Raw genomic sequence first — 24356 nt, 5'->3', positions numbered from 1 at the left:
CGGAACTTCTCATCCTCACGTACCAGCTCAGGCTCCTTTCCCATCAGAGAGGTGACATTCCATGTCCCTAGAGCCAGTTTCTGCAGCCGGGGATCAGACCGCCAAGGTCCCTGCTTTCGACCGCTACCCAACACACAATGCACCCGACCCCCTTGGCCCCTCCTGCAGGTGGTGAGCCCACGGGAAGGGGGTCCCATGTTGCCTCTTCGGGCTGTGCCCAGCCGGACTCCATGGGCAGAGGTCCGGCCACCAGGCGCTCGCCAACATGCCCCGCCCCCAGTCCTGGCTCCAGGAGGGAACCCCGGTGACCCATATCCGGGCAGGGGAAACTTAGAACCAATGTTGGTGCTTGTTATTAGGGGGTCCTGGGCTACGCTTTGTCTGATCCCTCACCTAGGACCTGTTTGCCATGGGTGGCCCTACCAGGGGCATAAAGCCCCAGACAACGGAGCTCCTAGGATCATTGGGACACGCAAACCCCTCCACCACGATAAGGTGGTAGCCCGGGGGGGTTTATTTTTACACCTTTCTCTTGAATTTCAACTGCAGCACCATTGGGTTTGGGTGGGACAGGCTAGGGTTGGAGAGATTTGTGCTTCAACCATGTTAATGAAGCGGTCTTCCTGTGGGGTTCTCAAAGTGTGAGCTCAGGTTAATGTGAGGATGGGAGCAGATGTGGATGCTAAACTCCACATCTTCTTGTGGAGGTTGTCATGTCTGCTGAGCTCCTGCCAGGAAAAACTAAAGCTGTTGAACATTTTCCCTGTGATGATTAGTAGCAGGGTTGTGGATTTCTGCTCTGACGTTTAGAGATTAACTGAGGCCTTAACAAGCCAACGTTTTTTTTCTTTTATATCCATCCATATTGTTGGTCAGGATTTTGACAACGATTCTGACATGGAATAAATATCTTGATAGCTAGATATTCTTCATTCTGTGTTATCAAAGCAATGCTGCTAACATTGGCACCGCTAACATTTAGCATTACATTTAAGAGTTATTTGGGGTTTCAGATCTAATTAGGATTGTTTTTTTACAGACTCATTCTTTCCATCAAATCTGAATTATTTTTTACTAATATCTCATGGTGAAAGAATTCCTCAGGGTTGAGCTGCTTTACCAGATCTTCTGTGTCTGTTGTTTTCTTCAGCGTCCTGTTGAAGCCATAAATGTAGAAATCAACACTGTTTACATTCCTTTCGTGTCAAAACACGGAATCTCCCAGGTCTTTCCACAAAATAATGGATGCCAGACGTCCTTCACTTGTGTCTGCTGCAGACCTTGCTGGCCTACCATCTCAGGTGGTTTACATTAAAATCACCTGTGGAGCAAATATACAGGGGTGCATGTGGGGGGCTACAGCCACGACATGTCCTCAAGAAAGTGGTTCTAGCTCAGGGGGACAATGATGATGATGATGATGATGATGAAGCAGTTTGGGCAGAAGAAAACAGTATTGTTGTAATATTCTTCATCTCTTTGGTTCTCTGTCTCTGTCTCTCTCTCTCTGACTCTGACTCACACTCTTTCTCATTGATGGTGTAATTTGCACCAGGGTTGATTTGCAAGTGAACCAAGAGCCACATTTTATTTGCAGTCAAGTGTTCAGGAGGACCAGAGCTCACTTGTTTGGTCCACACCAGAGTTCAGATGAGCTTTAACACCTGCCCAAACAAAGCGGCCAATCCAAGGAAATGAACGCTGCATCATTTAGAGAGCTGTTTGGTCCACTTTAGCTCCCTAAAAGAAGTGAAGAAGCCACGTCTGAATAGTTTCTGGATCAGATTTCTAGTGTTGCTGCAGCCTTTAATGAAAGAATAAATTTCTTGGCGTATTGGTGATTCAACAAGTTTTCCACTTTTGGAGTTCAGTTTTTTGGTTTGGGAGGGCCGTAACTTTATCCTTGCAGAGCCTGCTGGGAGCAGCCACATAAACACATGACTTATTTTATTTATTTATCATCCTGTTGTATTGCTCGTCAAAGCTGCCAACCTTCATTATCCACAATGCTGTTCAGCCCCAACTGTTTAAGCGAGTTAAGATAATAATGCACTTTTCCCACTAAACGGCAATCGTTGGCATTTCCAATGTTGCTTCACTGCTGGTTTTGTCTGCTTTTACCTCAGGATGATTTCACATTTATCACTTCTTTACTCTCTTAAACATTTGAAGATTTATTTTAGGTATTTTTAATTTCTAAAGATTACTTTATGATCATTTAATGTCCAGGGGCTTCTTTGTGCTGTAGGTTAAGCTATTGTTTTCTCATGTGAGGTTAAGGAGACCATGGCGTCACTCTCAGGGATGCGTCTTTAAGAGTAGCTGCTCTTGGCTTGTGAATGAAAGATAAAGGTTGTGACGCTGCAGACGGAGGGAGAGACGCTTTTCTGTCCACGTGGATCTCCTTCCTGAGGAGGGCCACCTCGTTAGGAATGTTCCTCTTCTTGGTCTGATAGAAATACTGTACATCTCACAGTTTTGGTCCTTTTTGTGAACTTGGAGGACTTGACTTTAAATCCTTCCAGCAGGGTTCAGGTTGTGAAGCTTGTGGTAGTTCTGCATTGTCTCTGGGTTCTCCCCCACAAACGTCCATGCCACACAGCTGGTGACGGGATGTTTTTGCTTCAGACACAACTCGTATTTTCACTCATGCTTCTAGATTGGATTCGCTCCGGGCTGATTGTGCCTGATGGTGTCTTTTGGCTTGAGTCATCTCTGCAGGCTGACTGATCGACTTGTTTAAAGTTCAATGTTTCATCATGGCCAACCACACACTTGAAAAAGCACTTTGCGCGTGCGTGCGTGCATGTGTGCGTGTGTCTCTGAGTGTAGCATTGACGGTTTGATGATCCTCCACTGATGAGGGATCAGTTTTGAACCTCATTTTATCTGTGATAATTTTTTTTTAGATCATCTATGCAGGACAGAATTCTCCCCTTCCCAGAAAAGTCTCTTGAAGCATCCACCATTTTATCCTCTTCACCATCGTGAGGCAGGTCTGACTCCAGCCACAAACATGATAAAATTTTCTTTGATTCATCAAAGCTGATCATGTGATTAAGATGCTGTTTTGATCTTCTGTAGCAGATTAAATAGGCTCCCTTTGGTGTGTTCTGGGAGATGCTCTCAGCTGTGATGAGTTAGCCTGTGAGTTGCCACACTTCATGTGGAACTGACTTGAACCCCTGAGCCAAGGCACAGCATCCACCTCTTCCTAATTGGCTGCCTGGCCTTGTTTACAGGCTGCTGTGTGTCCTTCTAGACCTCACTGATGATCTGTGTTTCTGGCTGAATTCATGTCATCAGGCAGCTTTTATGTTTCAGGTGTATTTCTGACAATGTACCATTGATGAACATCTTCTCTCGTCTGTTCAGGTTCAGTGTGAATATGTTAGGGGGAAGCACTGCTCTCGGCGCAGTGGCCTCCTGCCACCAAGGTTGGGGCTTTGATTGCATTGGTGTGTTCTACTGTTACCTGTGTTTGTTTGAAACCTGTTAACGGACAGCTGAAGGATGGATGGCAGAAAGTTCCTGTGATACCAACAGACGTTTTCGTAACTGACTAAATCTGACTTTAGTTTAAGTGAATTTTTGCCAGCTGTAGTTGAAACGTGACTGTAGTGGACTTGCCTGGTCGACAGGTTGGCAGTCGCCCACCCGTGTGCGCGTGGGTGACTCGTGCACTGATGGGTGAGCAAAGCCACAGACCTGGAAGCCCTGTTACTGTGACGTGATGTGATGGTGGTGACCGCTGCACCGCCGCAGATGAAGTGTCATCACAGCCATATTTGTCTTGGCAACACCAGACCGGCTGAAATGTGTCCTTAAATCTCCAAAATCCCAAATGACGGAAGGGATGGGAGAACTGGCTTTGCATAGATGATATGAGTTTAGCATGGACAGTTGAGGGGATTTACAGATGTGCTGTAACATCTGCATTTTGCACCGGCCCCTCTTTCTGCGCAAGTTCACCGTATCTGCAGAGGGAGTTTCTTGACCTTTTCACCTGCTTCTCTGTGAATGACGGGTTTTTCTCTCTCTGCTGCTGTCTCAGCCCTCATTTCCAGCAAGCCACATTATCACAATGTGGCTCTGTTTAGGGTCATCAATTTTATGCACAAGTGGGGACTAATCTCTGGGATTGCAGAAGATGGCTGAAAATTTTATTCCATACTTCCAGAAAAGTAGATCCCCGCGCCCCAAGGGAAGATCCTATAAGATGTGTGTGATTATGTTGTGTGATGCATGTGTGAAATTGTGTTCTGTGTTTGTGTCTCCCTCCAGCTGCCTCCGAGGGGCGAGTCAACGGCGGGGAGGATTTCTTTCAGAAGGTGAGTGAAGTAAAGTGTTTGCTTTGTCTGTGGGTTGCATTTGAGCCTCGGCGGGTCAGGATTTGTGTCTCAGTAAGGCGGCAGATGTCAGGTGCTCCTCCAGTCACTCATCATTCTAATGAAAGCAAACACAAACCAGCCAACAGACTTGGTGTGCTGGTGTATCCCTGCAGGGGCTCTGATTGGATAACACAGCTGAGCCTTGCATAATGAACTCTAGCTTCGTAGATCAGATCTCCATGGAAGCGCCAGCCTGCTCCAAGCTCGGCCTCTCTCAGCTGCTATTTGAATCTGATTCTCCATCTTAGCTCAGTCATCACAAATTGTTGGCTCTAATGACCTTTTACCCACAATAATTATTTCTTTTATACTATTACACCTCGCACAAGTTGATTCTATAGCAAAGTTTAAGAAAAGGGGAATAAATCCACACTGTACAGTTCGTTTGTTCCACTGGTGATTTACATTTATTGAATGTTTCTGACTCTTTGGTAAAGTTGAACCATTATTACCAGTTATCGTGTGGATCTTAAATGGAAGAATAACAATGCTTAGACACCAACCGCTGACCCAGTTTATGAAGAGGTAATTGTAAGTTGTCATTTTTCAGGCTTGGTTAGATCAATAAATTCTTGTTTTGAGTTCAACAGTTAATGATAAAAATCCCTGTAATGAAATAAATGTCGGTGGTTTGTTTTAACATTCCTCATTTGTCTATTTTTCCCTATTTGGCTTTGGAGGTTAGGGAGCTGTGTTAAATTTTAAAGAAGGAAGCAATTTAGCTGTCCCTGAAACACTTTTCAAAAACCCAGTAATGTGAAACAGGCGCCTCAAGATGGCCTTTGGAATTTTAACAAGGTCTTAAGATTTGCTCTCGTTTGTCTTCATCCCTTGTATTTGAAAGAAACGCTAGTGGTGCACATATCTGCAGAAGGTGTGTCCTCATCTCACGATGCTACTCTGATGGAGGACAGCTGTGTGGGACACTCTGCCAGGCAGGACTAGGACTGTGGCACTTCCCCAAGGTGAAGTTGTCAATTACAAATTAGTATACGCTGGTTTGTCTTGGCATGCTGGCAAAGAGCAATAAAAGGAGTGTGCTAAAGTTGTGTTTTTACTGCTGAATTTCCATTTGGATGTAGAGTTTCCCCCATGAAAGTGGGATCCTGATACAAACCCAAAAATAAACAGAGTGGCTGCGGTTCAGCTTTGTTGAAAAGAAAATGGATGAGTTGTGTGGAATACCTTTTAAATGAGTGCAAATGGAAACTCCAGTACGGCTTCCTGTCTCTCACACACACACGCACGCACACACACACACACACGCTCTCCTCTCTCTCCCTCCTCTTTCTCTCTCCCTCTCCCTCCCATCTCTCTCTCTCATCTCTCCTTTCTTCTCTCTCTCCCATCTCTTCTGTCTCTCTCTCTCTCTTCACCTCCTTCTTTTGGAGTATTGAGCTCTCAGACTTTCTTCAGCAGTCCGTATTGAGAAGTGAGTTGCTGAGAGGCACCTAAAATGTTCACCCCCGCACTTTTTCCCAGGCCCAGTTTTGGTTGATCAGACGCTCTCTTACTCGCGTCTCCTGTACTTCCTCTGTGTCCAGGGCAACAGCAAGTCCATGGATCCTTCTCCTGAAAAATTTGTTCCCATTCCTACTGTGCCAGATTGACATTAACTCACAAGCAAATAGTTTTCTTAGTGATGTGGAATTGCAGCTTTGAACCCAGAAAGTATTGGAGGGTTGGAGCGGTGAGGCTTTGGCGCAGACCACAAAGCTGTTTAGAAATGTGAAGAAATGGAGTTATGGGTCAGAAAACCACCAAGGCGCTTGGCTCCTTGAGCCGATAATCAGGCACTACAGACCAGCTCAGAGTCTCAGTGATGGCTGTAGAGTTGATCCATCTTCCATCTCTCCACCCTGTGAGCTGCGGCTCTCTAAGCAAAGCCAGTTGTGTCTCTGTCGGTCCAGAACTCATCCAACTTGGCTTGTAGTGCTGTAGCAGCTTCTTTCAGATGATGATCTTACTGGTATGAAACAGGTATTAAACCTGTATTCCAGTTACACAGGCTTCAAAGATGACTTTTCAAAATGACGATCACATGACGACTTCCCTCGTAGGACTTCCCTGTTTTAGCCTTGTGAGTGGTTGTCAGTGGTTGTACAAGCAGCACATTTAGCTTATTCTGTTCCCACTTTCCTCTAAACTCGCCCCTCTTTACACCCCTGAACGACCCAGCAGTCACGTGCTTTCGCTCACACCCCAGCTGAATCAACAGTTGCTTCACAACAGTGCAACCCTGGAAACGCGCCACTGTTTTGTTGATTACTGCTGTTATTGTACCGTGTACACACAGACAGGGTTATGTACATGAAATACATGTGACGTCTTTATCACATCCTGTTGACTCCACTTGCATGTCTGTGTACGCCCACTGCAAACCTCAAATTGCCTGTCGTTGCATCGATTTTTGCGCCGTCAATGATCAGAGGTAATCTATTTCTGGTTTCAGGAAAGGCGAGTGGTAGACAAGAAGGGGCATAACACTAACTGTGGAAGATACTTCATTCTTATAAACATTGCCCCATTTGCTCGATTCTTCATAAAAATAAACAGCGCCTGGCCTTAAAGATGTGTGTGGTCTGTCAGAAATCAATCCCATCTGCAGGAGTTTGCCAAGAACAGCAGTGTTGGACAGGAAACAGGTCTCCCCAGACAAGGGCAGGAGTGCAGGGAGGCCTGTTATGTTTATGCTGATAATTGTAGGTCATGAAATTAAATTTACTAATGATGTGAGTTTGACTGTTTTATAATCTGCTGTAATCTAGTTTTCTGATCAATCATTAAACAGGCAGCAATCTTCACCTTAAGGCCTTTGCATACCATCATATTCCAACAGCTGGTGGCAACGCCAACGGGCTCATCACCTGGGATGTCATCGTCCCAACAACGTTGTTATAACGATGACATCCCAGTAAGAATGCATGAGGGTTCCTCTGACCTGCCAGAATGTCTCTGGTTGCGTGGCTGGCGGAACATGTGACTGCTGCTTCCTGGTGTCCTGCAGCAGGTTGTGCAGGGTTCAGATGGGCAAGAAGGTGCCAGTGGCCGTGTTGTTGCCCGGGCTGTGGTGGGAAAAGCCCTGTCTGAGAATTAGAGACAGTCTTGTTTCTTCCATTTGGGCTTCCAATTGAAAAACTCCTTGATATAATCCAGACACAACTGATTTTGTTGCAGGACTTGTTTTGAGAAGAAAAGCCAAGTAATGGGAAGCTTGGAGGCAAAAAGTTAAAGGAATTTCCCCACAGACCAAGCACTGGAAGCAGATGTTGCTGTGATCTATTCAGATGTTGTGAGCTGATGAAGAGTAGATTGACTCTTGCATATTTCTCTTCATACCTTATCTGATGCTTGTTTCAGCTTTATGTTGCCTTCACGCTGCTGGCAGGAATTCAGTTTGGTGAAAATGGGAGGAATGTTTCCAGTAAAAGGACATTATGGGAGGAACTGGACTTGTGCTGGATGCCAAGACCAGAACTGCTTATCCAATATTCTGAAAGGAATTTCTCCATATTTTGATTGCAGAGAATGATAGTAAAATTTGTTTTGGTTCCATGATTCATTGACTAGAAACTGGACATTATCTGGAGGTGGTGAGCCAGAGAGCTCATTATAGCAAGTGGAGGAGTCCTTCTCTGCCTTTACATAATTAGCTTCTCCTACACAACCAAGCAAATTCTTTCATAGGGGAGAATAAAATGGAAACTATGATCTTTTGTTGGAAAAATGTGTTTTTACTTTTTTAACTGGTCTCATATCAGACTTGTGAAGTGTTTAATTGAAATGTTCTGACTTATGGATTACACAGTTCTATATGGTGAGAAGGCGACAAACTGGCAGCTCTTGTTTTATAGATGTTTCCACCTGGAAACGTCAGTAAAAAGTAAAAGTATCAGACCTTGTCTGAACTACAGCTGAGCAGAAGCCTCACAGCAGCATGTGTAACCGGCAGTCAACAAGCCATCAGTGATTGTTGAGAAGGATCTCGAACACACAGGAGAGCATCTGTGCATTGGTTCGCCCAGGAATAAAAGCAGTTGCCGTGTGCCAGGGGGAAAAAAATAAGACTATAATAATTTGAACATGTTGGTAGAACAATGATGGGAGTAATTTTGTCTGTCAGCATTAAAGCTGATTGTTTTAAAACCCGTGACCTCCAACAATCACTGGATTGGTTCGCCGCCGCATGTGAAGCGGCTGGGATGAAAATCAGCACCTCCAAATCCGAGGCCATGGTTCTCAACCGGAAAAAGGTGGAGTGCCTTCTCCAGGTCAAGGAGGAGATCCTGCCCCAAGTGGAGGAGTACCTCGGGGTCTTGTTCACGAGTGAGGGAAGAATGGAGCAGGAGATCGACAGGCGGATCGGTGCGGCGTCCGCAGTAATGCGGACTCTGCACCGGTCCGTTGTGGTGAAGAGCTGGGTTTACCGGTCTATCTTCGTTCCCACCCTCACCAATGGTCATGAGCTTTGGGTAATGACCGAAAGAACAAGATCACGGGTACAAGTGGCCGAAATGAGCTTCCTCCGTAGGGTGGCTGGGCTCTCCCTTAGAGATAGGGTGAGAAGCTCTGCCATCCGGGAGGAGGTCGGAGTAGAGCCGCTGCTCCTCTGCGTTGAGAGGAGCTAGATGAGGTGGCTTGGGCACCTAGTCAGGATGCCCCCTGGGCGTCTCCCTGGTGAGGTGTTCAGGGCATGTCCCTCTGGTAGGAGACCCCCGGGAAGACCCAGGACACGTTGGAGAGACTATGTCTCTCGACTGGTCTGGGAACGCCTGGGGATCCCCCCGGATGAGCTGGAAGAAGTAGCTGGGGAGAGGGAAGTCTGGGCTTCTCTTTTTAGGCTGCTGGCCCCGCAACCCGACCCCGGATAAGCGGTAGAGGATGGATGGATGTTTTAATACACTCTGAGTGGCATCCAATTTACAGCAACTGAAAAGTTTAAACCGTTAAAAGGATTAAAATACAGAAAAAGAAAACAGGATCTTTTTTCCTGCTCATGGAGCCACTTGAAAGATTTTTCCTTTTTCAACATTTGTGTGTGTGTGTGTGTGTGTGTGTGTGTGTGTGTGTGTGTGTGTGTGTGTGTGTGTGTGTGTGTGTGTGTGTGTGTGTGTGTCAATCATTCTATAAGCAAGTGAGGACATGTTTCCTGGCACTCGCAACAAAAGGACTGTTTGAGGGTTCAGACCTGGTTCTGGGTTTTGGTCCAGGTTCATTATGGTTAGGTAGTTATTGCACTTAGATACTGGTCTTTATAATCTCTGGAGGATTATAAACTAGATTATGATTATTTGGCCTCTCCTGAGGTTTAGGAATGTCCATCACGTTTATTTTATTTTTAATCGCACAATCATTTTCCCTGAAGACCTTGGCCCAGTCTGGGGAGCAGCTGAACTTTTTAAGTAAGCTTGTGTGTATCTGAAGTGATGTTGCTTTGATCCAGAATTATTCCATCAACACTCCTCTCTTTTTCAGATCATGGACGAGACCCAAACGCAGATCGCTTGGCCATCCAAACTCAAAATAGGAGCCAAGTCAAAGAAAGGTGACTGCATACTAAAAGGTCAAATGTCAACCAGCATCACATTTTCAGCCTCCTTTCATCCTCTTGTGGTTTGTTAGGCCTCCAAAACCTTTGTCTTTTAGCCTTAAATAAAAAAAATCATGAGAGTTAGGCCCAAACAGGTTCCACCCAACCAAAGTTCTTCACCCCAAATCCAAATGTTTGCTCTGTATTTACTGAAAGCTTCACTCTCGTAGCTTTGACTCATTCTTGAGGAAGGTTCACAAAAAACTTAATGAAGCTGAAAGTTGTTTTAATAGAAGAGGAGGGATATTTTTGAAGCTCCGCTCTGGACTCTCTCAGAAGAATTTCAGATGCACTTGTTTAATGGTGACATTGAAATGAACAGGTTCCTCACATCAGCCAGCACCTTTGTCTGCTCTGAGTGACATGCAGGAGTCCATCCTTTCCACACTCCTGCAGTTCTTGGCAAAGTTCCTCCACCACTCTGGTCCTAATAAAACATCAGGACTATTTAAAGCTCTTCCAGGAAGCACTGAGGCCATGGGGGGGGGCAGTGTAGCAGTGCCCGTGTTGTTGTCCAATGGGAAATTGACGGTATCTTCCATCCAGATGTGAAATCTTAATGACATTATGCAACTTCCTCCCTCACAGAAAAGAATTTGATGGCATTGCATCAGAAGCTTTAAAGCATCAGCAGCCAGTCCAGCCAAACTCTTGCATCCATTCCTGGAGCATTAGTTCATTCATAAAAAATAGTTCGAAATGTACGAGAATAATGCTCTGAGGAGGAGGTTTAAACATCTTTTTTCTCATGTTGTGTAAGAAAGAGGAATGCAGCAGAAGAATTTATTGATATTTATCTTATTGGCGAGAACGTGTGGGAGCAAAGACCTCTAGAGCTGATGGGAGGCAAAGAACAAAAAGGGGGGCTTGGCATGGGTAACAACAATGCTGGAGCACAGTGAATCATAAATCACTGGTTTTAAGTTTTAGTCTGTATTCATAAGCCTGATTGCATCACAGCAGCTAAGTGTCCTGTCATTGTCACCTGGGTGTGTCTCTCACCTGTACAAGTGCAAAGAGGCTAGTTTCCCCCCCGAACACCCCCACCCCCAGGGCTGTGCAGTGTTTTGATTTCTGAACTTGATTTCATGTCCTGAGCTCATAAATGATTTAACGCAGCTCGTGTCTGTTTTCACATTCCCACATTTGCTTTGTATGACCAGCAATTGGATGAATTTGTTTTCAGATGTCGTCATCAATATGAAAAATGGTTCGCCTCGGCCAGCACAGAGCTCCGGGTCACAAGTTCTCCTCTGGAAAATAAACCAAAATTGTTGCAGCTAAACACATCAGCAAAACATTCTGCAGCTGCAGCTTTTGTCCAGTTCAACGCCTGCTTTTATTGGTTCTAGGTGTATTGTTTTGGTTTTTTTCCACTGCTCGTTTTTTATTCCATGGACAATCATCAAAAATGTGCACACAGCACAGTCCACTTCAAGAATGTGGGGGTGTTCTCTACGATGAATGCAACACTCGTTTAGCCTGACTAATGTTTGCCAGATGTGGCTTAAATGCTGGAAGAACATGACGCCCCCGACGGTTACAACATGTATTACACCAGGAAGGGGGCACGTCCTCTGGCTCACAAGAGCTGTTGGATGATGGGAAAAAGCATGCAAAAGATGCTGAAACTCAATTTTTCCTAATCCCTCTGAAAGGATCCTTGTGATCTGGTTTGTGGTCTTTTTTTGGTTGGTTCAGATTGCTGACAAACCTAGTGATAAAGTTGTATTTCTAGTTCCATTTCTAGTAAAACAGTTTAGTTCTTTGTTAAGAATCTGCTCAGATCTGCTGTAATTTAGAAAAAAAAAAAAAAAACAGCTGCGATAAGCCTCTGACTTTGATGGAGCTTTGTCCAGTCTGACGGCCTCCTGCTAATCTGAGACGCTGTCGGGGAGGGCTGTTCCTGGAAGAGCGCTTAGTCAACGTCCTGCCATTTGGTTAACACGGGCTGTGTAGTACACGTGTGCGTGCCTTCGTTTGTTTTCACATTTGCCTTCTCGAGGGCTCAAGTGTGCGTAGATCCAGATGTCGGCTCACCTAAGACGGACGTGCCTGCCTTGAATGCATTTTCCTTTTGGTTATTTAACTGAAGTATTTTGGAGCTGAGGGTAGCTTTGGACGTTCGGGTTGCTGAGTGCCAAAGAGCAGATTCAGCATGATGGTTTCTGTGCTCCAGCATGTCAAAACTGGTTTGTAGGAGAAAATCCCATTGAAAAGGTTGAGGTGAGCATTCGCATTGAGGCTTTAATCCTCCGTCTTTAGCTAACGGATGGAATTAGGATGACATCACATGTCACATGTCTTCTGTCCCCACAGGGGTGGAGTCTTCCTGCAGACCAAAACAGGTTTTGCAGATGTCAAAGCAACATTTGTGATGCTCGTGCAGGCACACACAGCTTCAGTTTTTGTGACACGCTCAAGTTGGACCTCTGCTCTTCTTGTCTGACTCCCAGTAAACTTTTACACTTCCTGTCGCTGCAGATCCTCACATCAAGGTGTGTGGAAAGAGGGAGAATGTGAGGGATGCCAAAAACAGAATAATGTCCGTCCTTGACACAAAGGTAACAACTTTAGCTCCTTGTTGTTAGACTCTGTGTGTTTGTGTAAATCTCTCCTCTTTTTTATCCTCTTAGACTCTTTCTTGTAATGGTTTCAATCATAGCTGCGCCAGTGTGTGTTAAGGCTTCATTGCTATGGCAACATATGACCTGATGTACCTGGGTGAATGTGCTGTAGCGCCACCTGGGGGCAACTGATCTTCTGCGCAGGCTGAGCTTGCAGCAGCAGATGTCTTCCTATTATCTGAGTTTCTCCTCATTCCTTTAAAGAACTGCAGCATTTATAATGTGATTTTTAAAACAAAGCATGAACTCCTTTTTTTTTTGTTAAAGAGAGTCACAAATATCTATATTATGACGTTGCTGCAACAATACCATACAGCATTAGTCTACAATGTACCATGTGTTAGCTCCATTCTTGTTTTCACAATGCTGTAGAATGGTGTATTTCTCCTTTATCCCTCCATGATCCTGCTCTTCTCCTGGTTAGAGCAACAGAGTGACGCTGAAGATGGATGTTTCTCACACGGAGCACTCCCATGTTATTGGCAAAGGTGGGAACAACATAAAACGGGTGATGGAGGAGACAGGCTGCCACATCCATTTCCCAGACTCCAACCGGAATAACCAGGCAGAGAAAAGCAACCAGGTTTGACTGATGCTAGTTTTAAATTTAGGAATGTCATCCTGCTCACTTGCTCGTCTTTGTTTGTTCTGCTGGAAGTTGCAGAGCCTTGAACAGGAATGAACTCTGGGCAGTTGTGTTGAACAAGCAGTGATGTGATTCAGTAAAATAAAGACTTTCTGTAAATTCAGAACAGGTCTTTCAACTCTTGGTTTCCATTATGACTTTGCTACTTTTTTCTTTGAAGACTGAAATTAAATGCAACTTTAACGATGTCTCTGCCACTGTTTGTCCTGGACTGAGGGAGAGCTGATTCATATATCAAATATTTATTGTGCCCAGGTGTCCATCGCGGGGCAGCCAGGAGGGGTGGAGGCAGCGCGAGTGAAAATAAGGGTGAGTTTGGCTGGTCTGCATCAGTATTAAAGGGACTATCCACCAAAATGATAACTCCCTTAAGGCTGATAAATATGAGGTTTTAAGCTTTATGGAGCGCAACAGCCACGGTTGCCTGGCAATGAATCTTCTTACAGTGGAAAATGTTTAGAAGCATAATCTGTTAATTCTCTTGCCAGTTCTACTTTTGTTCCACATATGTTGCATGCTGTGCAGATGGGATTTTTTCTAGGGTCCAAGAAGCCGTATTGTAATTAAAAATAATCAGGTATTTAACAGATTGGGGAAGAACCTCACAAGTGAAGCAATAATTATTTTCTTTCCTCCCATGAGGACATGGATGGACAGTATCAGTACCAGCTGACTAACCCATCCGCGCATCAGTCAGAAATCCTGTTCAATATCGCGCATATGCTTCAACTCATAATTTTCTTGACAATCAAAATATCAGGCTGGCTTGTGATTTAGCTAACAGGACCAGAATCAGAATCAGAAGAATCAGAAGCAGGTTTATTGCCATTGTTCATGTAATACACAGTATTACACAAACTAGGAATGTGTCATGGTGTGACGCTGCGACAATCAACATAAAGAAGACCACACTAGAATAAGTTAAATAAAATAAAATAAGACAAAATAACATAAGACATATATACATTATATACATAAATAGTAGGTGGTAAGAGGTATGTGGTAAGAAATAGTGCAGGTCCAAGCAGGAGTAATGTATTGCTCGTGAGTCCGACTGGCTGCTGTACATGGTGCTTAAGTGATAAGTCACTTGGTGTTCAGCAGCCTGATGGCAGAGGGGAAGAAGCTGTTCGTGTAGCGGGAGGTTTTGGTCCGAATGGACCGTAGTCTCCTGCCTGAGGGGAGGGGGGAAAACAGTCCGTGACCAGGGTGGGAAGGGTCGGCCGTGATCCGACCTGCACACCTCCGGGTCCTGGAGATATACAGGTCCTGGATGGATGGAAGCCTGCAGCCGATCACCTTCTCGGCAGCGCGCACAACGCGCTGCAGCCTCAGTCTGTCCCTGGCGGTGGCACCAGCGAACCACACAGTGATGGAGGAGGTGAGGATGGACTCGATGATGGCCGTATAGAACTGCGCCAACATCCTGGGAGGCAGTTTGAGCTTCCTCAGCTTCCGTAAGAAGAACATCCTTTGCTGGGCCTTCTTGATGAGGGAGCTGATGTTCGGCTCCCACTTAAGGTCCCGGGTGATGGTGGTGCCCAGGAAGCGGAAGGAGTCCGCGATGGTGATGGGGGAGTCCATGAGGGCAAGGGGGGGCAAAGGGGCTGTGACTTTCCTGAAGTCCACAATCATCTCCACTGTCTTCTGAGCGTTCAGCTGCAGGTTGTTGTGTCCGCACCAGGAGAAGGTTCTTGTGTTCCGCACTTCTCTGAGCTGGTTCAGACATCTTGTTCTTAGGGCGTGTCCTCCAAGAACTTTGCTCTCCAGAGAGGTTTCCAGCCTTCTTCTCTGTCCTCTGTAACATTCATACTGGAGGTCTGAAGCTTTTGCAGTGTGAGCACAGTGAATCTGTTAATTCTAAGCTTTTGCGCCATTTCAGCACCTCAACAGTCCGATTCTGGGAACAGCTTTTTTCCAGCATGAGTCGACTCGTGCTAGTAGTCTTGTGCTTGTATGAATAACAAAGTGGGGTGTGTTTGATGGAGAGAAAGAGGAAGGTGAAGGTCACACTGGATTTGTGCATTGGCAAATGTCTGTTTCAGCATATCCGGACGGTTGTTTTCATTATCTGGAGGAACAGCCCCAGATATGGCTGTAAAAAGAGATCACAAATGTAGCACTGTTGTCGGCACAGAGAAGCTGATGGGAACCTCAAAGATTGTCTTGGCCTCTGAAGGATTCAGTCAGCAGATGATGAGGGCGGATCAAGTGAGACTCTCCCTCTAAATTAACTTTTTCACTTATGATTGTTGTTTTACAATCTGTCTCTAGAAGAATAAAATGCTGTCATTGTGTGGAAAAGACCAAATGTGTACCAGGAGAAGCATTTTTGGTTTCTCTAGAGAGACCTCATCAGCCTCGTGATTCTATGTAGAAATAAGAGTTAGCAGATTGGTAATTCAGCCTTCTTGGCTTTACATCAAACATGAAACATGGTCAAAGCCTGGCTAAGCTAAGCTAACCTCTGGTTGTAGCTTCATGTAGACCTGACAGAAGGATCACTGTTTTAATCCATCCCATCATAAAAGACAATGACTGGAGAGTCTTCTGTCAAACAAGGACACAGGAGGGTTTTATTATATTATTTCTTTTGTATTAGATTCTGCTGCAGATGGAGGTTTATTCCATGCTTGACTCCTTGAAGTTGAGGTTAACTGTAAAACAATAGAGCTTGTGTGTGTGGTCCTGTCTGGCACCCCAGCGTCATCTCGTCTTTCTTTATGAACTGCAGCAGCACTCGTGGCTAAACCGAACAGGCCTGTTGGGGCTCTGTTTAGATCTGTAACCAGCTGATGGATTTTCAGAGGTTGGAGTTGACAGTGGGGTGATGAAAGGAGGGGTCTGCTCCTATACTTGTCTCTGTGTCCAGGTGTTGTATGAGGAGACCTCAGGTCCTTTTATACGAGTCGGCCAGGTGTACTTTTGGGGGGAAACTCTGAGGTCAGCTGAAAAAAATAATCAGTCGATCCTTCATTCAGTGTTTTGCCTCCTATTGCTCTGCTGCTCTCTGGTTGTATTTCTTTCAGTTCTGACTTAAATTTCTCAAACCTTTCACAGGCAAACACTGAAATGTGATATCAATGAAAGGCCAAGTGCATATGGGACTGATCAAGCCTGCATTTCTTTGGTCAGAGCCATTCACGCTGCTGCCCTTTGCTGGCAGCAAAAACCATAGTGGCGCTCCGCCCAGGACCCACATTGTGTGTGTGTGTGTGTGTGTGTGTGTGTGTGTGGTGTGTGTGTGTGTGGTGTGTGTGTGTGTGGTGTGTGTGTGTGTGTGTGTGTGTGTGGTGTGTGTGTGTGTGTTGTGTGTGTGTGTGTGTGTGTGTGTGTGTGTGTGTGTGTGTGTGTGTGTGTGTTGTGTGTGTGTGTGTGCGTGTGCGTGCGTGTTCTGGAACTGCTGACTTACTGCTTGTGTTCTGAGTTTTGCCACCTTTAAACATCAACTGTTATGTCAGTTCACACAAATTTATATCACATAGAAGTTCAAAAATGTTCTCTATTTTTGCTTCCTAATCAAGAAAGTGGAAATGCATTCTGGATTATTGAAATCTTCTCTCCTCCTTGTCACAACTGTGGTGTTGACATCCTTCTCGTGGTCCCCTCTGTGTTGCAGGAGCTGCTCCCTCTCGTTCTGTCTTTTGAGCTTCCAGCCATCATGCAGTCTGACCCCAGCTCTCCTACCGTGCAGCACATCTCACAGACCTACAACCTCACAGTCTCCTTCAAGCCCCCAACGCGCCTCTACAGGGCCAGCGGGGTGGTCCGTGGCTCTCAGAATAACACCAACGCAGTCAAGGTGAGACTAACATTGAAGGGCAGTGAAGAAGCAACATGCTGTAAAAATACAATACTGCATTAAGGCCAAAGACTGAGGTTCCACCACTCAACACTCACTTAAACTCCTGCGTGCTCCTCGTCAGTGCAAAAATATTTGTATTCATTATGTTTCAACTTTATCCAGAGCTGCTCTCTGGAGGGAAAAGGGGCAGGAGGGTGCTGAGTGGGGTTTAATTGCTCAAAATGTGCAGCTGCTGGGTCAGCCGTGCCTCTAACAGAGCCAGAAAAGCAGCCTCACTCTCCAGCTTTTAGATGTTGGATTGAAACTAGTTAAAGTGTGATCATATTTAAAAACAATTCATATCTGTGTGGAGGTCAGGTCTGTTTACACGTGTAGTCAGGGGCACATTATAGAATATTCCATATTCCCCCTAAATATGAAGCTGCAGGGCTGGAAGATGCTCTGGAAAACACTATACATTTTACTGGTTCGATGGAAAAAACATTATATTCTGGTTGAGCCAGCTTTGATTAGGCTTGTTTAACCATTTGTTAATTTTTCTGTTGGATTTTCCTGCCAGTTTAGTAACACTGTAGGCCTCTATGACCGAGTCATGAAGCACAGATCCAAAGTTCATCATCACACTGAACTGGTCAAGTTTGGGTGTTTAATCAATAAAAACATAGATATAACATTTGAACACAGCAATATTCAGATTTAATTCATTAGTTATAGTTATTAGTCTTGATTGCCATCCCTGAAGACACGAAAAAACCCGAAAGTCATGAGATTTTAATGAGTTTCACTATTATTGTTGTAATTCTCATGATTTATATGTACTTATATGTACCATAACTGATGTTCTGATGAGTGTGTGTTTGCGGTTTGTGCAGAGGGGCACGGCTCTGCTGTTGGAGCACCTTGTTGGGAGCCTCGCCAGCACAATCTCAGTCAGCACTCACCTGGACATCGCACCCCAGCACCACCTGTTCATGAAAGGCCGCAATGGCAGCAACATCAAGCACATCACCCAGAGAACTGGTGCCCAGATCCACTTCCCTGACCCCAACAGCCCCCAGAAGAAATCCACAGTCTACATTCAAGGCACAATTGAGTCGGTCTGCTTGGCACGGCAATACCTGATGGTGTGTGACTTGTCCATGCTGTATTTGTGTGGAGTCCTTTTTAACCGTATTCTAAAATGGGGTCAGAGCGTGTGGAGGCTATAAGGATATCACAGGCATCTTCATGGTTCGAATGAATGATGATGTGGTTTTTGAGAGGAGGAGAATGCTTGCTTGGTTCTATTTATACTGCTGAAATGTTCTACAATCATCTGTTGCCCACTGAAAGCCAGGCTGCATGATGGGAAGTTTCAGAGCTGCGTACCTGCAAGTGAGGGACAAGCTTTATCTCAATATAACGAGATCTCTTTTCCAAAGCTGATGACTATGTTAATCTGTAACTGAATATATCAGCTGAGGCCACCTGCAGCACATGCGTTGGACATGAGCAGCTTTGGTTGTCTCTCTGGAGCTCATGGTGTGGGCCAGAAATTCTCCCAGTACTCTGTTCTGTCTGTGGTCTTCCCATTTGGCCCCAAAGACATTGAGCAAATGCCAGATTAAGCTTCTGTGATTAAACATGGCGTTCCCTGCTCTAGATTTACACAACTGCCCTATCCTTGTCTGGATCAGAAAACCTGATGATTTATGAGGAAGAGCTGGTGGGTGGAGAGGAGGCTTGGTAAACATGGAGGAGTCACTCTGAAATGTGAGGAGATCTGCTCGCAGTAGTGCACTGTGTGATTCCAGTAGACAGTCTCCAGATTACAGCTACAATCTCAGGCTTTGGCCCTATTCTCTGTTGCTAATTACACCCGTGCACGATGGGAGTGCTCTCCAGACGTTGAACCAAAATATAGATGTCTGTGGCCCTCGTGGTAGCAAACAGATCCCGACTCTGCAGCGTTCCTAAGCCGGCGCCATGAGATGAAGTCTATATGTGTCGGTAGAAAAACATTAGCTCCCATCCTTTACAGGAGGTGTTGCGTATGTTTCCTGTGAAACAGCATCTAATACTGTGACCAAACCACTGAAAGGACTTGAGATGACCAGTATCTTTATATTCTACAGGGCTGCTTGCCACTAGTGTTAATGTTTGACATTAAAGAGGACGTTGAGGTGGAGCCTCGGTGCATCACCGCACTCATGGAGCAGCTTGACATCTTCATCAGCATCAAACCAAAGCCTAAACAGCCCAGCAAGGTATGGCCCGTACACTGCACAGATTGCACACTTTATTCAGTGTCTGTCAGATGCCACCAAAAAACAAATTGGCCATTTTCCCAGTTGAGAGTTTCCATCTGGCTTCAGAGCATGATCTTGTCAAGATCACTGCGTCACTTCCGCCACTGCGTCATGAGATGGTGAAAACAAAAGCTGAAACCTCAAAGAGAATGGAGTCTTGCCATGCCAACCCTGAGAGTTTGGGCTAAAGTCAGTTAATGCCTAGAATCGCATTCTGCTCTTTTTACTCACAACCTGCCAGCACTTTCCACCTGCTGAACACAAACACTTGAACCTGAACTTTCTTTCAACAGAAGACGTCAGCTGCTGACTCCCTCTTAACAAATAAATACTGTAACATGTTTTTCATTCCCATATTTTATTGTAATTTTCTTAATTAAAATCTGCTGCCATACAAATATTTATCATCACATTGCACTACTTGGACGTGTCCTGGCTGTGTTTAGAGGGTTCTAGTGGAGTTTTCCAGGGCCTTTGCAGAGGTGCCAGTGTAAACAGAGACGCAGCCCAGACCCTCTTAAGAACCCTTTGCTTAAATATTTTAATGAGGGGACATCCGTGATCCAAAAGGGCCGCCCAACAGCTTTGCCATCGTCTGCCTGCCTTTGTTGGCAGATGCTGAGTAAAGTGTGTAGATGTGCCAGATACGCTGATTTGAATTATGATATTTTTTCTGAAGAGCCAGGATTTGCTGTGTGCTTCATTTCATTTTGAGTCTCATGTTTATGGAAGAAATTGGGACTGCCAATGTCAGAGATCAAAGTCACTCAAACTCCACCATATTTTGTTTTTTTGAGTTTCCTTTGCGTAGGACTTGTTGCCTCACACCATCATCAGTCTTATCAATAAATGACATGTGTTTTTTGCTTATTAATATAAGCTGCCTCTCCCATGTCTCATTCTCTCTCCCACAATGTTCTCTAATCTATCTATTCTTCCTTCCTCCTCTTTATGTTTATCCTCCCATTCACTCTCCATGTCTGGTGCCAACATTCCCTCCCTGTCTTTTGCTCTGTTCATCTTCTCTCGCTCTTTCTCATCACCTCTCCTCAACCCAGTCGGTGATAGTGAAGAGCGTGGAGAGGAACGCTGTGAACATGTACGAAGCCCGGAAATTCCTCTTAGGTCTGGAGAGCAATGGGGTGTCTTCCTCCTCACCCCCTGTGGTGTTGAATCCCACCCCCAATGGCCCGTCGCCATCTCTCATCTGCCCTGTTGGCCTGGACATCCTGGCCTCAGCTGGTCTGGGGCTAAGCAGTCTTGGTAACGGCTCCAGTCATGGGTTTTATTTGCACCATTATCAAGTACACACACTGAAGGGTTGTTGAGCGAAGAAGGGGTTGTACACTGAAAACATAAGAACACTCAAACATCAGCATGTTATCCTGGTTGATATGACTCTGTTTGTTTCTTGCTGCTGTGGAGATGGACTGCAGGTATGTTAAACACCCAGACTTCATTAGCATTGATAACAATTACAATATTTGCTGTCATTGGAGATTTTTGACCCGTCTGTCTTTGAATTGAGCTTTTATTTAAAATGATTTTGGCTTTAGAGACTGGAGCCTCTTCCAACCCAGAGTAAAATAAATAGTTTGAACGATTTAGTATCAAAATACAAAAGTGTGCCATGACGGGCAAGTACAGTAGAAACAGTCTTTTTGTCGGGAGGCCCAGGGCGAAGCTGTGGATGGCCACATCCCGGCCTTTGGTAATTACTACATGCTTTTCCTGCTCAGATTACAGTCCAGCCTGCCAGAAAAATCAGTGGCCTTATTCCTGGAGCCAAACTAGCCCTTTGTTAAAGCCACAGACCTGCTTCTGTCTGTTTTCTTACATCGTCTTTGGGTGAAGATACCAAAGACCACATTGTTGGTGCTCTCGGTAACATGGTTTTGTTGGTAAAAGGACACACAACTTCTGCATATATGACCTTGTGGAAATTGCAGAAATTCTTCATCTCATTTGCTGACAGTTTTATAGAATTCCAATGAAATTGCAGACATCATTTTCAGAGGGGCTCAATCTAACGTGTGATTATGTTGAAAGATGTTCCTGTTCTCTTTTCTTCTACCTCCGTCTATTCAGGTTTCCTGGGTACAACAACACCTCATACCCTCAATTCTGCTCCTCCAAACGCCGTCCTCAACAGCCTGAACTCTGCCATGAGTCCCCTGCACCCCCCCAGTAACCCAACGCCCCCAGGTTCCCTGTGGCCCAGCGCTCTCGCCAGCACCCAAGGTTGGACCTTAACCACATTTTTGTCTTTTGATTTTTATTTATTTTTCTACTTGAACAAAAAAAAAATTATCTAAATTGTCTGTGGTTTTAGAGGAAGCTGCATCAAATTATTCGAATGATTTAGAGAGAAAAGAAAAAAAACTGGAGGGAAACATTAAACACTGCTTGCCAGCTGTAACGAGATCTAAAATTTCAAAGTGTTTTTGACTTGTTGCTTTGGATAACAGTAAATGTGTTAAACAGCCACAGCCTTACAGTGTTTTTCTGTCAACTTAAAAAGTTGTAAAAGTTTCAGGCTTCGGCATCTTGGAATGTCAGTTGTTAATCCTGTAAAGATGTCAGGATCTTCCGGATGTCACTGCTGCAGCACTTGGCGCTGTCACCTCACTGTATGAAGGCCCCTGAGGGCCAGGGGCTTTTCTGTGTGGAGTGTGCATGTTGTTGCTGTGTCTGTATGGCACTACAATCCAAAGACGTACGTCAAGGGATTGGTTTCTCTAAATTGACCTTAGCCGTGAATAACGGTTGGATGTTAGAAATTGTAATTCTAAAATAAACTTTCAACCCTTTTTTCCAGGCTTCTCATCTCAGCTGTTGCTTCATCCTGCCACTCAGGCCACGCTGAGCAGCATCCTGCTGCCGGGCGTGCAGGGGTACACGCAGAGTGCGCCATCACCTCCGCCTGGCCTTGCTCCCATAGACAAGCAGCCCAGCAGCGTCCCTGACTGCAGCAGCTCCTGCACCCTGAATGGACATGTCACGGTTACCGCCAATGCGTTTTGAAGTCTTGAGTTAGATTATTTTGCTCCATAGACTTTCTCTTGATGTTTACGTGCATGTTTGTCTTCCTGCATGTGTAGCATGCTGGCTCAATCTATAGGAGGAGACCAACCGGGTCTCTTGGGGAAAGTGTTTTGACTCCAACTCCGTGTGACTCCGTCCAGGAGGCCAGTGGACACAATCCATCAGAACCACTTTCCACAAAGTCAAACCCACATGAAGGTATTCATCTTTATATCAGTTCGAGTCTGTTTGAATCTTAAGGTAGCTAAAGTACATACATGTGTTGTAAAATGTCTGGATGATTCCTGTCTATGTTGAGGAAATAAGATGTTCAAGTGTGCCAATCCAACTTTCTGTGCAATTTTTTATTCTTATTTATGTACTTCTCTCAGCTTTAAAGAATAAAAAGCTGCTGAAGGGAATCGTGTTCTTCTCCCCTAAATACTTTGAAATCTGTCCCTGTTGAATGTAGCTTTAGGTGCCCAAATGTGTCCAGCCAGATCTGTAGGTCTGTGTAAGTTGTAGGTGGGACATTTAATTCTGTTTGACATTGTTTTCAGGTTTTAGACAGTATTTGAAGAAGGAAATTGCTTCCAGCTGGAGCACAACTCTCATGTTCGTTATGTTAAGACACACCCAAACTCATATGATTTGTGTATGATTTTTGTGCAGTTGTACCCTTGCGTGACCAAAATGTTTGAGCTGTTAACATTTTCAGCACTGGCAAAATGGCCTTGCAGGGTAACGTAAATGTCGAATTCCATTTTTTCCACTGAAGATTTATGTAATCCTTAAACTCGAAAAGAACACATTTCTCTACAGCGTCCTCCCAGCCTCAGTCTCTTCCTGACAAAGTTTATTTTGTTGGAGCAGAGATGAATTAACTTCTGGACCTATAGTGGTTCAGAAAGGCCCATATACTCTTGGTTTCTTGCACTTGCGGTTTTCCCCTGAAAGCGTTCTCTCTCACGCGTCTCGGTTTTCTCCCAGTGTTTTTCTCCCCCAATGTGGTGCATCCCAGTAAGGTTTCCTCTAGTTCTGTCCCAGAATGTGTTTGTGCTGGCTCACTCAGCCTGATCCAAGTCAAAGTAGGCCATACTTACATTAAACACTAGACCCCAGTGACCTCTCTTAGACCCACTGACATCATATTATTTTACAGGACACCACAAATTCCAGATTTTTTTAATTGGACCAGATCACACATTCTTCCTGCACATCCGCTTCCACAGCGCAGCCTCCTCTCGAAGTAAGAGTGGAGCAGTGAGAAAAGCAGCATAATTAGGGCTGCTGTGATTTTAAATTACGGTATACAGATTTAACACACATGCAGACTGTGTGATGCATATATCCCACAAGGGCCTAAGCAGAGTGACCCAGCCAAAGCTATGTTTGTTCTAGTTAGGCCTGTTTTACATGTGACAACTCAAACTGAAAGAAATGGAAAAACTCTTTAGGTGTGTTCGTTTCAGGCTCGGACACCTTTGTGGAGGTGGGTATGCCCAGGAGCCCCTCGCACTCCGCCAATGGAAGCGAACTGAAGCAGATGCTGGCATCATGCAAGACTTCGTCAGGCAAAAGACAAGCTGTGGAGCTCCTGCAGGGCACCAAGAACTCCCATCTCCAGTACGTGTGACTCTATTCAGACATGGCAGATCTCCCAGTTTAGCTAAAATCACTGACAGCTGTGATTAACTCATCAACCCAGCGTGGATGGAAAGTCATGCGGGACTTCTCCAGTTTGTTATTTTTAAGCATATTTGTGCTGTTATCCACCAGTTCTGACTGTCTCCTCTCGGATGCTGAGTCCAGCTCATCAGACAGTCCTGTGGCCGATAAGAGAGCCCCCGGCAGTGAGCGGGCTGCTGAGAGGGCAGCACAGCAGAACGAGAGGGAGCGGATCAGACTGGGCCCGCAGACCACTTTCGCCAACATCCAGGTCATTATACACAAACCCACAAAATGGGCAGACGAAAGTGGAGGCG

At 45.1% G+C, this 24356-nt stretch overlaps 1 protein-coding gene across 3 annotated transcripts in view; it reads left to right on the top strand.

Moving 5' to 3' along the window:
- Positions 1 to 24356, top strand: part of LOC130533444 (protein bicaudal C homolog 1-like) — a 37139-nt gene that overhangs the window by 7570 nt on the left and 5213 nt on the right. Inside the window, exons 2-15 of one of the 3 annotated variants that reach the window (XM_057046838.1) lie at positions 4285 to 4331; positions 9867 to 9936; positions 12466 to 12545; positions 13033 to 13191; positions 13510 to 13563; positions 16874 to 17056; positions 17932 to 18183; positions 19174 to 19305; positions 20406 to 20610; positions 21436 to 21588; positions 22166 to 22350; positions 22449 to 22590; positions 23844 to 23997; positions 24151 to 24310. In XM_057046838.1, the coding sequence (XP_056902818.1) occupies positions 4285 to 4331; positions 9867 to 9936; positions 12466 to 12545; positions 13033 to 13191; positions 13510 to 13563; positions 16874 to 17056; positions 17932 to 18183; positions 19174 to 19305; positions 20406 to 20610; positions 21436 to 21588; positions 22166 to 22350; positions 22449 to 22590; positions 23844 to 23997; positions 24151 to 24310 (1976 nt within the window). Of the gene's footprint in view, positions 1 to 4284; positions 4332 to 9866; positions 9937 to 12465; positions 12546 to 13032; positions 13192 to 13509; positions 13564 to 15330; positions 15466 to 16873; positions 17057 to 17931; positions 18184 to 19173; positions 19306 to 20405; positions 20611 to 21435; positions 21589 to 22165; positions 22351 to 22448; positions 22591 to 23843; positions 23998 to 24150; positions 24311 to 24356 lie in introns of those variants that run through there. The other 2 variants (XM_057046839.1, XM_057046840.1) reach the window with 2 other exon arrangements.

This window comes from Takifugu flavidus, chromosome 11, assembly GCF_003711565.1.
Source record: "Takifugu flavidus isolate HTHZ2018 chromosome 11, ASM371156v2, whole genome shotgun sequence".
Classification (NCBI taxonomy): Eukaryota; Metazoa; Chordata; class Actinopteri; order Tetraodontiformes; family Tetraodontidae; genus Takifugu; species Takifugu flavidus.
Note: the sequence above shows the minus strand (reverse complement) of the source record. Positions and strands in the feature narration are given on the sequence as shown.